Source organism: Rhinolophus sinicus, chromosome 13, assembly GCF_057876585.1.
Source record: "Rhinolophus sinicus isolate RSI-liver-muscle chromosome 13, RSI-T2T, whole genome shotgun sequence".
NCBI lineage: Eukaryota > Metazoa > Chordata > Mammalia > Chiroptera > Rhinolophidae > Rhinolophus > Rhinolophus sinicus.
In genome coordinates, this window is record NC_142513.1 from 34,093,848 (window position 1) to 34,108,849 (window position 15,002).

Here is a 15,002-nt window from a genome sequence, read left to right on the forward strand (position 1 = left end):
AAGGTTATCATTCAGAATTGAGTTTCCCAGACAAGCTGGAGGAGTCCATCACCACTAAACTGGCATTACAAAAAATGTAAAAGCGACTTCTTTAGGTGGAAAGAAAAGTCCAAAACTAGAAATAAGAAAACATATGCAATATAAAAATTTCACTGGTAAAGGCAAACATATAGTAAAGGTAGTAAATCAGCCACTATTAAAGGTAGTAAAAAGGTTAAAAGACAAAAATAGTAAAATCATCTGTATCTACAATAATTAGTTAAGGAATACACACACACACACACACACACACACACACATACACACACACAAAACATGAAAAACATAAAATGGGTAAGTGGTGTGAGTAAAAATGTAGTGCTTTTAGAATGTATTTAAACTTAAGAAACCATCAATTTAAATAGACTGCCATATAAATAGGTTGTTATATAAAAATCTCATAATAACTGCAAACCAAAAACTTATAATAGACACACAAAAAGTAAAGAGAAAGAAATCTAAACAAAACACTAGAAAAAAGTCATCAAATCACAAGGGAAAAGAGTAAGAGAAGGAGGTCTACAAAAACAACCAGGAAACAATTAACAAAATGGCAATGAGTACATACCTATCAATAAGTACTTTAAATGTAAATGGACTAAATGCTCCAATCAAAAGACATAGGGTAGCTGATTGGATTAAAAAAACAAGACCCATATATATGCTGTCTACTAGAGACTCATTTCAGATCAACAGACATGGACTGAAAGTGAAGTGATAGAAAAGATATTTAATGCAAAAAGAAACAAAAAGAAAGCTGGGGTAGCAATACTGATAACACACAAAATAGACTTTAAAACAAAGACTGGAACAAGAAACAAAAAAGGGCATTTCATAATGATGAAGAAGAGAGTTATATATCCAAATACACAACATAGGAGTACCTAAATATGTAAAGCAAATATTAACAGACATAAAGGGAGAAATTGAAAATAATGCAATATTAACAAGGGACTTGAACACTCCACTTACATCATCCAGACAGAAAACCAAGAAGAAAACAGTAGCCTTAAATGACACATTAGATCAAATGGTCTTAATAGAACATTCCATCCAAAAATAGCAGAATACACATTCTGTTCAAGTGCACACGAAACATTCTCCAGGAAAGGTTACATGTTAGGCCACAGAACAATTCTCAATACATTTAAGAAAAGGGGATGGACAGTTAGCTGAGTTGGTTAGAGCACAGTGCTAATAACACCAAGGCTGCTGGTTCAATCCCTGCATGGGCCACTGTGAGCTGTGTCCTCCTTAAAAAAAAAAAAAAAGTTATGGTAGTTTGCTTTACCATACATGCACATGAAATAAATTTAAGAAGATGTAAATAATATCAAGCATCTTTTCTGACCATAACAGTATGAAATTAGAAACCAATTACAAAAAGAAAACTAGAAAAAACACAAACATATGGAGGCTAAACAACATGCAATTAAAAAAACAAATGGATCAATGAAGAAATCAAAGAGAAAATTAAAAAACAAAAAACTTGACACAAATGAAAATGGAAATACAACGTACCAAAATCTATAGGACACAGAAAAAACAGTTCTATGAGGGAAATTTATAGTGATACAGGCCTAATTTAAGAAACAAGAAAAAGAAAATCTCAAAAAATCTAACAGGTTAGATTTAAATCTAAAAATCTAACCTTTTAGATTTTTTGAGATTTTTAGACTTCCTAAAGGAACTAGAAAAAGAATAAACAAAGCTCAAAGTTAGTAGAAGGAAGGAAATAAGGATTAGAGTGCAAATAAACAAAATAGAGACAAAAAAAAGATCAATGAAACTAAGAGTTTGTTCTTTGAAAAGATAAATGAAATTGATAGAACTTCAGGCAGACTCATAAAGAAAAACAGAGAGAGGGTCCAAATAAATAAAATTATAAATGAAAGAGAAGTTACAACTGACACCAGTGAAATACAAAGGATCTTGAGACTACTACAAACAATTATACACAACAAACTGGATAATCTAGAAAAAAATGGATAATTTCCTAGAAATGTATTCGTATAATCTTCCAAGACTAAGTGAGGAGGAAACTGAAAATCTGAACAGGTTGACTAGCAGTAACAAAATTAAATCAGTAATAAAAAAAACTCTCAATAAACAAAAGCCCAGGGCTACATGGCTGCACAGGCGAATTCTACCAAACATTTAAAGAAGAATTAATACTACCTATCCTTTTCAAACTATTCCAAATAATTGAAGAGTAAGGGAGGCTTCCAAACTCATTTTATGAGGCCAGCATTACTCGGGTACCAAAACCAGACAAAGACACTACAAAAACAAAACAAAACAAAACAGAAAATTATAAGCCAGTAACTCTGATGAACATAAATGCAAAAATCTTCAACAAAATTTTAGCAAATCAAATTCAACAATACATTAAAAGGATAATGCATGGTGATCAAGTGGGATTTCATTCCAGGGATGCAAGAATGGTTCAATATTCACAAATCAATAAATGTGATACACAACATTAAGAAAACAAAGGATAAAAATCATTTAATCATCTCAATAGATGCAGAAAAAGCATTTGACAAAATTTAGTATCCACTGATGATAAAACCTCTCAACAAAGTGAATATAGAGGGAATATACCTCAACACAATAAAGACCATATATGGCAAACTTACAGCTAACATACTCAATGGTAAAAAGCTAAAAGCTTTTTCACTAAGATCAACAACAAGACATAAATGCCCACTCTCACCACTTTTATTCAACATACTATTGGAAGCCCTAGCCACAGCAACCAGACACCAAGAATAAAAGCTATCCAAATTGAAAAGGGTAAAAGTAAAACTGTCACTATTTGCAGATGGCATATTATATATAGAAAACCCTAAAGAATAAATGAATTTAGTAAAGTTGAAGGATACAAAATTAATATGCAGAAATCTGTTGCTTTATACACTAATAAAGAACTATCAGAAGGAGAAATTAAGAGAACAATCCCATATACAATTGCATCAAAAAGAATAAAATACCTAGAACTAAATTTAACCAAGGGGTGAAAAACCTGTACTCCAAAAACTGGAAGACATTGATCAAAGAAACTGAACACAATGCAAATAAATGGAAAGATATACTGTGCTCATAGATTGGAAGGATGAATACTGCTTAAATGTCTATACTAACCAAAGCAATTTATACATTCAATGCAACCCCTATCAAAATACCAATGGCAGGGCCGGCCTGGTGGCTCAGGCGGTTGGAGCTCCATGTTCTTAACGCCAAAGGCTGCTGGTTCGATTCCAGCATGGGCCAGTGGGCTCTCAACCACAAGGTTGCCAGTTTGACTCCTCGACTCCCTCAAGGGATGGTGGGCTCTGCCCCTGCAACTAAGGTTGAACACAGCACCTTGAGCTGAACTGCCACTGAGCTCCCGGAGGTTCAGTTGGTTGGAGTGCATCCTCTCAACAACAAGGTTGTCAGTACAACTCTCGCAAGGGATGGTGGGCTGTGCCCCTGCAACTAACAATGGCAACTGGACCTGGAGCTGAGCTGCACCCTCCACAACTAAGATTGAAAGGACAACAACTTGACTTGGAAACAATCCTGGAAGTATACAGTGTTCCCCAATAAAGTCCTGTTTCTCTTCCCCAATAAAAAATCTTAAAAAAAAAAAAAAAAAAAAAAAATACTTACCTATTTAAAAAATAAAATACCAATGGCATTTTTCACAGAACTAGAACAAATAATCGCAAAATTTGTATGGAACCACAAAACCCAAATAGCCAAGCAACTTGAGGGGGAAAGAAAAAGTTGGCAGTATTACGTACAGATTTCAAACTATACTACAAAGCTATAGTAATCAAAACAGTATGGTACTGACACAAAAAACAAACATATAGATCAATGGAACAAAATACAGAGCCCAGAAATAAACCCATGCTTAGATGATCATTTAAACTACAACAAAGAAAGCAAGAATATACAATAGGGAAAGAGCAGTCTCATCAAAAAATGGTGTTGGGAAAACTGGACAGGTATATGCAAAAAAAGTGCAACTAGACCACTTTCTTACACTACGTACAAAAATAAACTCAAAATAGACTAAACACTTAAATGTAAGACCTGAAACCATAAAACTTCTAGAAGAAAACATAGGCTGTAAACTCTTTAACATTGGTCTTAGCAATATTTTTTGGGTATATCACCTCAGGCAAGGGCAACAAAAGCAAAAATAAACAAATGGAACCACATCAAACTAAAAAGGTTTTGCACAGAGAAGGAAACCATCAACAAAATGGAAATGCAACCTATTAAATAGGAGATGATACAGTCATATGCCATTTAATGACGGAAATACATTCTAAAAACTGTGTTGTTAAGTGATTTTGTCATTGTGTGAACCTCACAGATGTACTTACACAAAACGAGATGGTACAGCCTACTATACACACCTAAGCTATATGGTTTATCACTGTATATGCGGTCCGTCATTGACTGAATGTTGTTATGCAGCATATGACTGTACTCGCAAATTATATATCCAATAAGGGGTTAACATCCAAAAAAATAAAGAACTCCTACAATTCAGTCTCAGAAAAACAAACAATCCAATTAAAAAATGGGCAGAGGACCTGAAAAGACATTTCTCCAAAGAAGACTACAGATGGCCAACAGACACATGAAAAGATGTTCAACATCACTATCATCAGGGAAATGCAAGTCAAAAGCACGAGGTATTACCAAATATTTGTCTAAATGGCTATTATCAAGAAGACAAGAAATAACAGGTGTTGGCAAGGATGTGAAAAAAAAGGAAGCCTTCAGTGGGGCTTGTGCACCCACTATGGAACACATTATGGCGATTCCTCAAAAAATTAAAAATAGAACTACTATATGACACAGCAATTCCACGTCTGGGTATATATCTGAAGAAAACAAAAACACTGATTGGAAAAAATGCATGCACCCCTGTGTTCAGTGCAGTGTCATTTACAATAGCCAAGATATGGAAGCAATCTAGGTGCTCTATCGATAAATGAATGGATAAAGAAGATGTGGTATATATACACAATGGAATATTATTCAGCCATAAAAGCAAAATGAAATCTTGCCATTTGCGACAACATGGATGGACCTAGATGGTATTATGCTAGGTGAAATAAGACGGATAGAGAAAGACAAATACCTTATGATTTCACTTACATGTGGAATCTAAAAAACAAAACAAAGAACAAACAAAACAAAACAGAAACAGATCCACAGACACAGAGGAGAACAAACTGATGGTTGCCAGAGGGGAGGTGCTAGGGGGATGGATGGAAAGGGTGAAGGGGATTAAGAGATACAAACTTCCAGTTATATAATAAATAAGTCATGAGGATATAACGTACAGCATAACGAATATAGTCAGTAATAGTGTAATAAGTTTGTACAAGGACAGATGGTTAACTAGACTTATCAGGGTGATCACTTCGTATGGTATATAAATGTCAAATCATTATGTTATACACCTGAAACTAATACAACATTGCATGCCAACTCTATTTTTTTTTTTTTTAATGGTTAAAATGGCCAAAAAAAAAAATATTTTTGGTATGGTAGATCTCATGTTAAGAGTTCTTACTATGGTAAAAAAAAAAAATAAGAATCAACTAATATTTTTTAAAATAATGGTGCATCTTATAAAAGACGGTGACTTCAACTCAACTAATGTAATTATTGAGGCACTACTCTGGGCCAAGAAGTGCCTGTCATGTGTCAACTCATTCAATCCTCATAAAGATTAAGGTAAATGTATTCCTGTTTTGCAAATAACCCTTTGCCAGGGTCACAACCAATGAATGAAAGAGTCTGAACAAAGACCCAGGTATCTACTCTGCTCCCTCCCTATCTAGGCAAATTTCTGTGATGCCAGAACATTAGTCAGAGTTTGCAAGGTCAGCTCCTACCACCCTATCCTCTTCCTACTCCCTACTCATTACTTCCCACACAGTGATGAAAACAAGATGCTGGAGTTTATCCCTCAGGCTAATGACCATATCCTGTCTGGCCTTAGAAGAGTCCTACCCTTACCATAACTATCTTCCTTCTGCCTTTCAATTATCACCTTCCAAGACTATAAACCCAAAATGTAGTCCAGGTCTCCGGACTTTCTGCAACAGCCTAAGGCACAAGTCTTTTTCACTTTGTCCAAACAATTGTAAAATTCTGTGCTCCACCTATCTTCTGATTTGGTCACCCAACTCTGCCATGTGTTTCCATTGTCAACCTCATAGCATCAGACCCAGAAGAAACAAGGGTGATTACACAAAGTCCCACAAATGAAAGGAACTAGAGACTTGCTCTAATATCTTCAGGTTCTGTGGGCTGATGATGGTTAGTCCTTTAACTTGGGAAGAATATAACATGGAAAGCTGGGCATCCAAGTAAGCCTAAAGTTATCTTTAGTCATACAAAACTATCTTCAATGGATACAAGGTGGGCAAAGGAGGAAATACCCAAGGGGAAGGGAGAAAGACCTTAATTTTACAATTTTAGCTTTACCCACACATTGCATTCTAATCAACAGAATCAAATCCATTAAGTGTGTCGTTATTACAACTTCCACATCACCAATTTAAGAAACAAGGGTGGTGGACATCCCAAGGTAACTGAGTGTCTTTTCCAAAGTGACACAGTCAGGCAAGCTCTCAGGATTTCAGCTTATAGTAGAATCCAGGTCTCCTAACATCTATACATGAGAGTAACATTTAAACAACAACAAATGAACTCACTGAACAACATATTGACCAACAATAAAAGTGAAACAATACATGATACCAACTGATATGTCTTTGAGAAGATAAATATAAAACAATGAATTATCTATTTTAGACTTTGGTTTACTCAAATACCACAATTTTCCACAGATATAGGGCCATACCTAATTTGGGCACAAGCTAATTCCTAAACATCATGTGTAAAGATTTCCATGTCTACCAATATTACATTAAAAATTAACATTATTCTCATCCCTTCAAAAATAAAAGACTGAAAAGCATCTGAGATCTTGCTTCCCAGTAATTGTCATCAGTTTGGTTCAAATAAACTCTTACACAAATTTTAAAAAAATACTGAAAAACAACTTCTTGCCAATTATATTACTATGGTATAGATCCAACATTAATTCGTTGGGACTTCACCTGATAGGTTAATGGCTCCCAGTCTTATTTTCCCACTGATAGGAGGAATGGATCTAGTTCAAGAGGCTGCTACAATAGGCAGGGAGAATACAGATCTGAAATGACAGAGTCAGGTCAGCAGAAATAGAAAGAAATAAAAATATAAGAATGGTACTAAGATTTCAAGTCTGAGCAAAGAATAGGATAGTGATGGCAATAACAAAGATAGAGAATTCAGGACAAAGACGGCCAAGGGGTGGGAATGAGAAACAAGGTGTTTTATTGAGTCTGCTGAATTTGACTCTACATGACACCCACAGGGACATGTCCAACAGGAAATAGGGAAGGACTCACGTGGGCATCAAGGGCAAAGTCTAGAGTAGAGCTAGACAAGGAAGCCAATACCCTAAGAGATAACTGCTGAAATCACGTGAAAGCATATGGTAAGATAAAGAAAAGACAGCAGAGGCCTGTATCTGTGGTTGTTCACCACGGGAAGAGTCTATGAAGAAGGCCAAGATGGAGCAAGTCAGAGAAGCACAAAAAACCAAGAGTTCCAGGATCTACGCTGCAGACAGAAAGAAAATAACTGCTTACTGGTACATCAGAGATCACAGAAAGAGTCAAGAGTTACCAGGATAAAAAGGCCACTGGATTGGGTGGTTTGTTAGTGTGGTGGGACAGAAACCAATGTCGCAAGAAACTGAAGGGAGAAAGGAAGGAAAGGCAGCCATATCCATCTTCCCTACTAATAAAGCCTGAGGATATGGGGAGAAAGGCCTAGGACTGTAACTTAATAGATAACACAGTAAACCAATATTATTTTGTCAACCATGCATATCACCACATTAAAAGAAAAAGCTTCAAGTACATCTGGCACAAGCATATGAAAACTTTGATCTAAACAACAACTATTCTGCCCATTAAAATTCAACCCCCAGCGCACATGCGCGCGCGCGCACACACATACACTCATTTGTAAATGATAATGACTTTCCTAATACAGGTACAAAAAGAAGATGTACATTTTTTAAAAGTGTCGTTAGAGGATTGGATGTCATAAACTATACATTTCAAAATACACCTTGTAAGTTTTATGTCAACATTTTACTCAAAAGATTATCTCTGAGTTTTTGAAATGCCTTGCCACTTTTATATCATTTGTGATCTAAATTTGGCACTATCATGAGTCATTAGAGACAAAAATCTGTAAAAAATATTATTAAGGAATAGTTAACTCCAGGGTTGTGCTGAAAATGTTGGGAAAGCATTCACACTGTGATACTTACATTTTGAAACAATCCTTAAAAGCTCCCAAGTATCAAAGATCTTTTACCAATAATCCTATCTATGCAGTGTCTTAGAACATGCTTTATGTTTACATAAAAATAGTTTTCAATCATTAAATGACCTACAAGGTTGAAGTTATGAAAAATGGTCATGAAAGCAGCAAATACCTGAGGTACTCACAGCTGTGGAGTAGGGATTATGAGCTCCAGTATTTTCAGCCCAGCAGCCACATCCATAAAGAGCAGCCTGGAAAAAAATAAAATAGACAAATATAACATTTCAGAAACATTATATGTAATTACTAGCTTTCAACAGAAGACAAAATCGTACCCATCTAATAAATTTAATAATGATCTGTATCAACTAGGCAATAATATCCGAGGTTATATAAAACCTACACAAACAACGGTTCTAACACTATTAAAACTGTATTTTCAGCTATTGTACTAGTCTAAAATTTTTTAGAAAATAGTAAAAGAAAGTTTCTTAGTCTTATCAATGTAATTTTTCCTTCCCTGGAAAATCTTCCCCATATTGTAATTTGTCAGCTAGCTGCTCTTCTGGCCTCTTGAAATCCTTGTGGTTGCCTTAAAATAGTAGTTCTCAAACTAGGTGTCTGTCAAATTACCTGAGAAACTGGTGACAGGAACCTTTGTTCCCAGATATTGATTCAGTGGTCTGGGGGCTGGCACAGGAATAGGCTACATTACCCAGGGCCCAGGGAGACGGGATGCAGGTGGTCCTCCTGTCATCCTCTGGGAAACCCTCTGCGGGAAGGCCTTTTCCATGCCTCCCTTGGGGCGACACAATAGGAACGGCCCTTTAAGATCACTATGCTCTCCACTGCGCTAGATTCTGCCAGATGTAAAGAAAGGAGGCAGAAAGGCCTGTTCAAGCTAATCACTTTGTGAGGTGGTGGAACAGATTTATATGTCTGAAACACAACAAGGAACACAAGCTACTATGGTTTTATAAAAGAATATGTCAATCATTCCAATTTTGTTTCCGATTAATGTTATCCAGAATGTCTGGATTCATCTCTTCAATATTCACCATGACTTCTCTGACTTTGGGAAGGGAATCACAACTGACAATTTGCTACTCCTTAGAAGCAGAGTTAGAAAAACCCTTAGACAGAGAAATCCAAGGAGGTATGCTTAATAATGTTCATCACCACATGTTTGGTGAGAATGAAAAACTAAAAACAACGTAAATGTCAATTGGTAAGGAAATGAATAAACATCAGCATAGCAATATGTGGAATTCACTGAAAAATTTTAAAAAAGAATTAAATTAATTCAGAGAGAGAGAGAGAGAGAGAGAAAACCACAATACATTCTATTCAGTATGACTGATGGAGGAAAAAGATATTCCCATAAAATACTTTTGAGGAGTGGAGGAAGAAGCGAAGACTGGGAATAGTGACCAGATGGACTTCAGCTTTCTATAATAATTCTATTCTTTTTTACAAGGACTTCAGAATTCATTTGTTCCAATATTCTAACCAGAGCAGGAATCCCCATGAAATATTCCAGGTACTTCTGACACTGAGAAGCTCACTACCTCATCATATGGGAACATATCCCCGTTTTGGACAATTCCCATTGGTGGAAAGTTCTTCCATAGATCGCATAAGGAATGACTGCTTTATTATAACTTCTATCCATTAGTAATGGTTCTACTCTCTGGAAAAATTTGAACTTCCCTCTAAATTCCTCTGAATTTTTTAAACAGCTATCCCAGTACCCCAGTGTTGTTTTCTCATTCAAAGGATCCTAAGATTTGTGAACTGCTCCTCAAGATTTTGAAATTCTCTCCCTCTCTCTCTTTCTCTTTCTCGCTCTCTCAATCATCCTCCTTGAGAAATAATACAAAATCCAAGCAAATTCCCTTTATGCTAAAATTGGAGATGAAGTCTCCCATGTTTGTGTGACCCACAGTTACCATTCCCAGTTGTCACAATAGCCTTCTTAAAAGTAAAACCAAGAACTGAACATAACACTCCCAATATGACAGACAGTAGAAAATACATTATTGCCTTTGAAAACACTATGCTTTCTAAATACATAAAACTGCTGGGTCAGAATGGCAACTGAAAACCCTACAGAAGGGATTCGACACATGAATTTCCTAATAAAACTGGCAGACTTGTTGGATAAGCCATTCAATTGGTTACTACCTGGGACAGATGCTGGGTCAGCCAAAGCCTTAGAGAACCTGCGACCTCGGTAGAAGGGTCCATTCTTCCTTCATTGAAAATGCTGGACATTAGCCTACTATCCTTTCTATTCCCCACAAATATCTTAACCAGGAGCACGCACGCAAAACGTAGTAAATAAGGCCATAAGGATACCTCTTAGAAACCCAGTGGAGGTCATCTCTTTCTAGAAAAGAAAGAACATTTGTTCTTACTCATTTCTTCTAAGCAAATTCCCTTTATGCTACCTGTCCTCAATTTGATGACCTGACGTTGTCTTAACTTTTTAACCTTCTGAAATTGGCTGAGCTGAGATAGTGCTAGGTAAGATAAAAGAAGAATCAGACATTGTCTCTCATCCATTTCTTTGGATAAAATATAATAACTTTAGGCAGGCCTTAAAAAACAGCAACAACAAAAGCACTTCCTTATTTTTAGTAGTAAAATTTTATTAAAGCTATTATCATGCAGTAAAAGTAGGTCATATAAATGGTATTTATTATTATTATTTAATCTTCTCTGGGTCTTAGTTTCCTCTTTTATAAAATGCAGATAATAAAAACACCCATCTCATAGTTTTGTAGCATCATGTGAATTAACACACCTGCTGCACATAGCAAACAATTAATAAACAATAGCTATAGTTGTTATTATGAGGGACTATGATAAGTAATTTAAATGCAGTATGTATGTCATTTAATATTCTAGAACTTTGTGAGGTAGCTCTTTACCCCACAAAGCTACAGTTGTGGAAAATAGAGCTTAAGGATGTTGAATAACTTGTCCATAGTAGGGAGACAGGTGAATGGCGAGGTGCGATTAAAATAAAGGTTTACCTGAATCCAAAGTCCATACTCTTAACCACTAACCTCAACTGCCTATTTATATGTGGGTAGAGTGGGGTATAGAAGGGGCTGGAATATAATAATTCTGTTCTCATGTCTCAGTTTAAATTCTTATTTGCTTCGTTAGTTTACCATGATAAATAAGCATTTATTTAAATAAGCATTTATTTATCATGGTAAGCTAAAGAAGCAAATAAGTTCTAACTCAAGTTGCCATTTCACCATCTGAACTGTATGTATCTAGAGCAGGGTAATACGCTAAAATTTTTAAATAGTTCATTTGTACATTTAAACATATTTAATAAAAGTATCTATTTTGGGCACATTAAAAAAAGTTTTTGCTTTTTAAAAATAATTTGCTTGTGTATTTGTTACATTTTGTCCTGATGGTCAAGAACAGCTTTTTTTACCTCTCTTTTGATGCTTACATATTTCCAGGATTATTGTATCTCCTTATCCAGCAATATAATCCAATTAATCAACTGTATTTTCCTGTAAGTACTTTGACGCCTCTCCTCCACACCCTTTCCTGATTTTTCAGTTCTCACAAACTGGGTATTCATAAACTAGCCAAGTGGAGCAAACAAATATGTAAGTATTTCTTTTTCCAGGATAGTCTGCTGTGCAGTGGCAGAACAGTTTCAAGATTGTTCAATGTAATATCCTGCTAACATAGTCCAGAACTATCCTTGGTTCTGTTGTTGCTATTTCCCTAACCAAAACAAACAAAAAACAGTGAGAAAATCATGGTAATTGCAATCCAATGAAGGTGGCTCTGCTGGCTTTTCTCTCTCCATCTCCACCAAGGCATCCAAATCTGATATGCCAACTTTGGTTTTCTTATTCCAAACTTGACAAATACATATGAACTTATAATGTGGAAAAATACCATGACCAGACAAAGGCTTTTTATAATGAGTTCAAAGCATTGTATATATATTTTGCAATCATTCTCCATAAATCCACTTGTACAGTAGACAAAGAGTTACACAAAATTAATTATTCTTCCCTTCCCTTTCCCCCCACAGGACTATAAGTGGCTTGTCCACAATAAAAGACAGATTAGGAAAAGACACGTGGGGCTTTGCAAAGATGTCCTCCATGAATCAGATCACTCTGCATCAAGCATTCACTAACTACCGTGTCCAAAGCAACTGTGACTCCAACTCTTCTCAAACATGAGAGGCAAAGTGCAAAGAGCAGCCAAGCAGTGCTCCATATGTAACACGAGATCCAAACACTGAGCTTAAACACACCCCTTGCAACTACTTTAACAGACTCCACGAGGGTATCCAATTCATTTGTTCACTCAACAAATATTTACCAAGCCCATAAGTAATGTGCCAACTTGGTTTATACTCAGAAAGCTTACTAGATCAAATGGAGTGTTGAATTTCATTCTCAGTATAGGCCTAAAGGTTGAAGGTGGGATGGGGAGAAAAAGATGTGCCAGAGAACTGGGAATAAGTCAGTTGCTCATAAATTAGACCTTTCTTATATCTAGATTTTTTTAGTGGTATCATGTGTTGGTGACCTGAAATACTGGTTAGTCTATACAATAGTTGCAATGCTTATTTATTTAGAGGGTCAATATGTCCCTTGAAGGGAAGAAATACAAAACGTATTTTTTTCCCACCTAAAAATTATTTCCCACCTAAAAAGCAAGCAGCAATATAGTCAGGTAGTGCTTGCTCCTTAAAGAAAATGACATTTACAAAGAAAGAAAATGGAAATCAACACACATTTATTAAATGTCCACTGACTGCCCAGGTCAGACCCACTCTGTTGAAAATAGTAAAACACAGGATTACCAATTTTAAACATCAGACAGAACCCTATTACTATGAAATAGGTGTTTCTTTTTTTTTTTTAAGGAAGGATCTTGAAAAGGCATTTGATTGATGATTTATACTACATGAATGTTAAAGAACAATGACATCATTTATTTTTTTTCTAAAGAAGAAAACATCTACGGTTTAAAAACTGTGAGTGAGAAAATTCCATGTTTTAACCTGAAAAGCCATTTAAAAACCCCGTAATTACTTACCTGCCCAACTCTCCCCGGATGTTTCAAGGCCAAGCCTCCACTGGAGACAGCAGCAGCAACATTCCCTTCGTGGTCCACAACCACAGCGCCCACTGTGTCCAAAGTGCCTGAGTCGTTCTCCTACAGAGCAAAAGTGCCATGAGCACTCACTAAGCATGGTGGGTGGCAAGCTGATATAACGACATAGTACTTTCCAGTACAACCATGACATAAAACCTGAGCTGATCCTTAAGTGGAACATTCAGCAGTCTCTTAAAATTATCTATTTTCAAGTTGTCATTTAAATCCTTTTCAAATCAAAATGTATTTTCCACTGAAAAACCCTGAATAAAAGCTTTTCTCTAATAATAAGCCTAACTAACATGCCTTTCTAAGGGAGGAGGGAAAACAATTTAATATAAATTACAGTATGTCAAAGTGCCTTCTTATTCTCAAGAATTAAGTTCATGATTGAGCTTTTGTAGAGGAAAAGCTCTGTGGCATAAGAGAGTCAATAAACGCCACTATTAGAATTTTAAAAATATTATACACAAGTTTCTAAAAGTAAGTAATATAGTTGGCACAATAAGTGAAAAGAATAGTATTTACAATGTCAAAGTATACTATGCTATAATTTTCTTTAATAATTCCTTGCTTGTAAGAAAATTTATGGCAAGCCCCTTTCTCTGCTATATCAGTATGCTTGCCAATTGCGTGGCAGAAAACTGTATGTTCCTAAGAGGCATCTTTGTGTTTCTGTGTCTCACTTGCACTGAGGGGTCACTGGCTAAAAAGTTTTGAAGTGCCATGCTAAGACAATCCCCAGAAGTCAATAAGCACCTAGGGCCATCTCAGAGGTTGAGCAACATTAAAGGGAGTTTTGAAATAATGGAAACAGAATGCAAAGGAAAAAAAAAAAAAGAAGAAGATTCTTCCTAAATAGTACATTAAGTCTGTTAGGAGAAAGTACATCTATGAGGTATGCTCAAGCAATACGGTGAATGTTTAAATAAAATAAAAAAATTATTACAGTAAAAGACACATTGCCATTAATCACCCTCAAAATACTCCCCCCTCACTTCCAACACACTTATCCCATCGTTCTTGCCACTTTCTGAAGCAGTTCTGGAAGTCCTCTTTCATGAGTGTCTTTAGTTGTGCTGCTGTGGCTGCCTCTATGTCCTGAACCACTTTTACTTGGGAAGAGCCAGAAGTCGCACGGTGCCAGATCCAGTGAATAAGGTGGATAAGGACACACTGTAATGCTTCTATTTGACAGAAATTATTGTACCAGAAGCGATGTGTGACACAGAGCGTTGTCATGATGGAGGATGAAGTAAAGACACTTACGAAAGAGGACTTCCAGAACTGCTTCAGAAAGTGGCAAAAACGATGGGATACATGTGTTTGAGGCGAGGGGAAGTATTCTGAGGTGTATTAATGACAATGTGTCTTTTACTGTAATAATTTTTTTTTAAATTTAA

The 15,002-nt window shown here is 35.9% G+C and overlaps 1 protein-coding gene across 10 annotated transcripts in view; it reads right to left on the reverse strand.

Moving 5' to 3' along the window:
• TASP1 (taspase 1) overlaps positions 1-15,002 on the reverse strand; it is a 250,470-nt gene that overhangs the window by 130,790 nt on the left and 104,678 nt on the right. For 9 of the 10 annotated variants that reach the window (XM_088789266.1, XM_019752061.3, XM_019752055.3 and 6 more), the window contains 2 exons: positions 13,540-13,659; positions 8,618-8,696 (listed from right to left, as the gene is read on the reverse strand). In XM_088789266.1, the coding sequence (XP_088645392.1) occupies positions 8,618-8,696; positions 13,540-13,659 (199 nt within the window). The remainder of the gene's footprint in view (positions 1-8,617; positions 8,697-13,539; positions 13,660-15,002) is intronic. The other variant, XM_019752062.3, reaches the window with a different exon arrangement.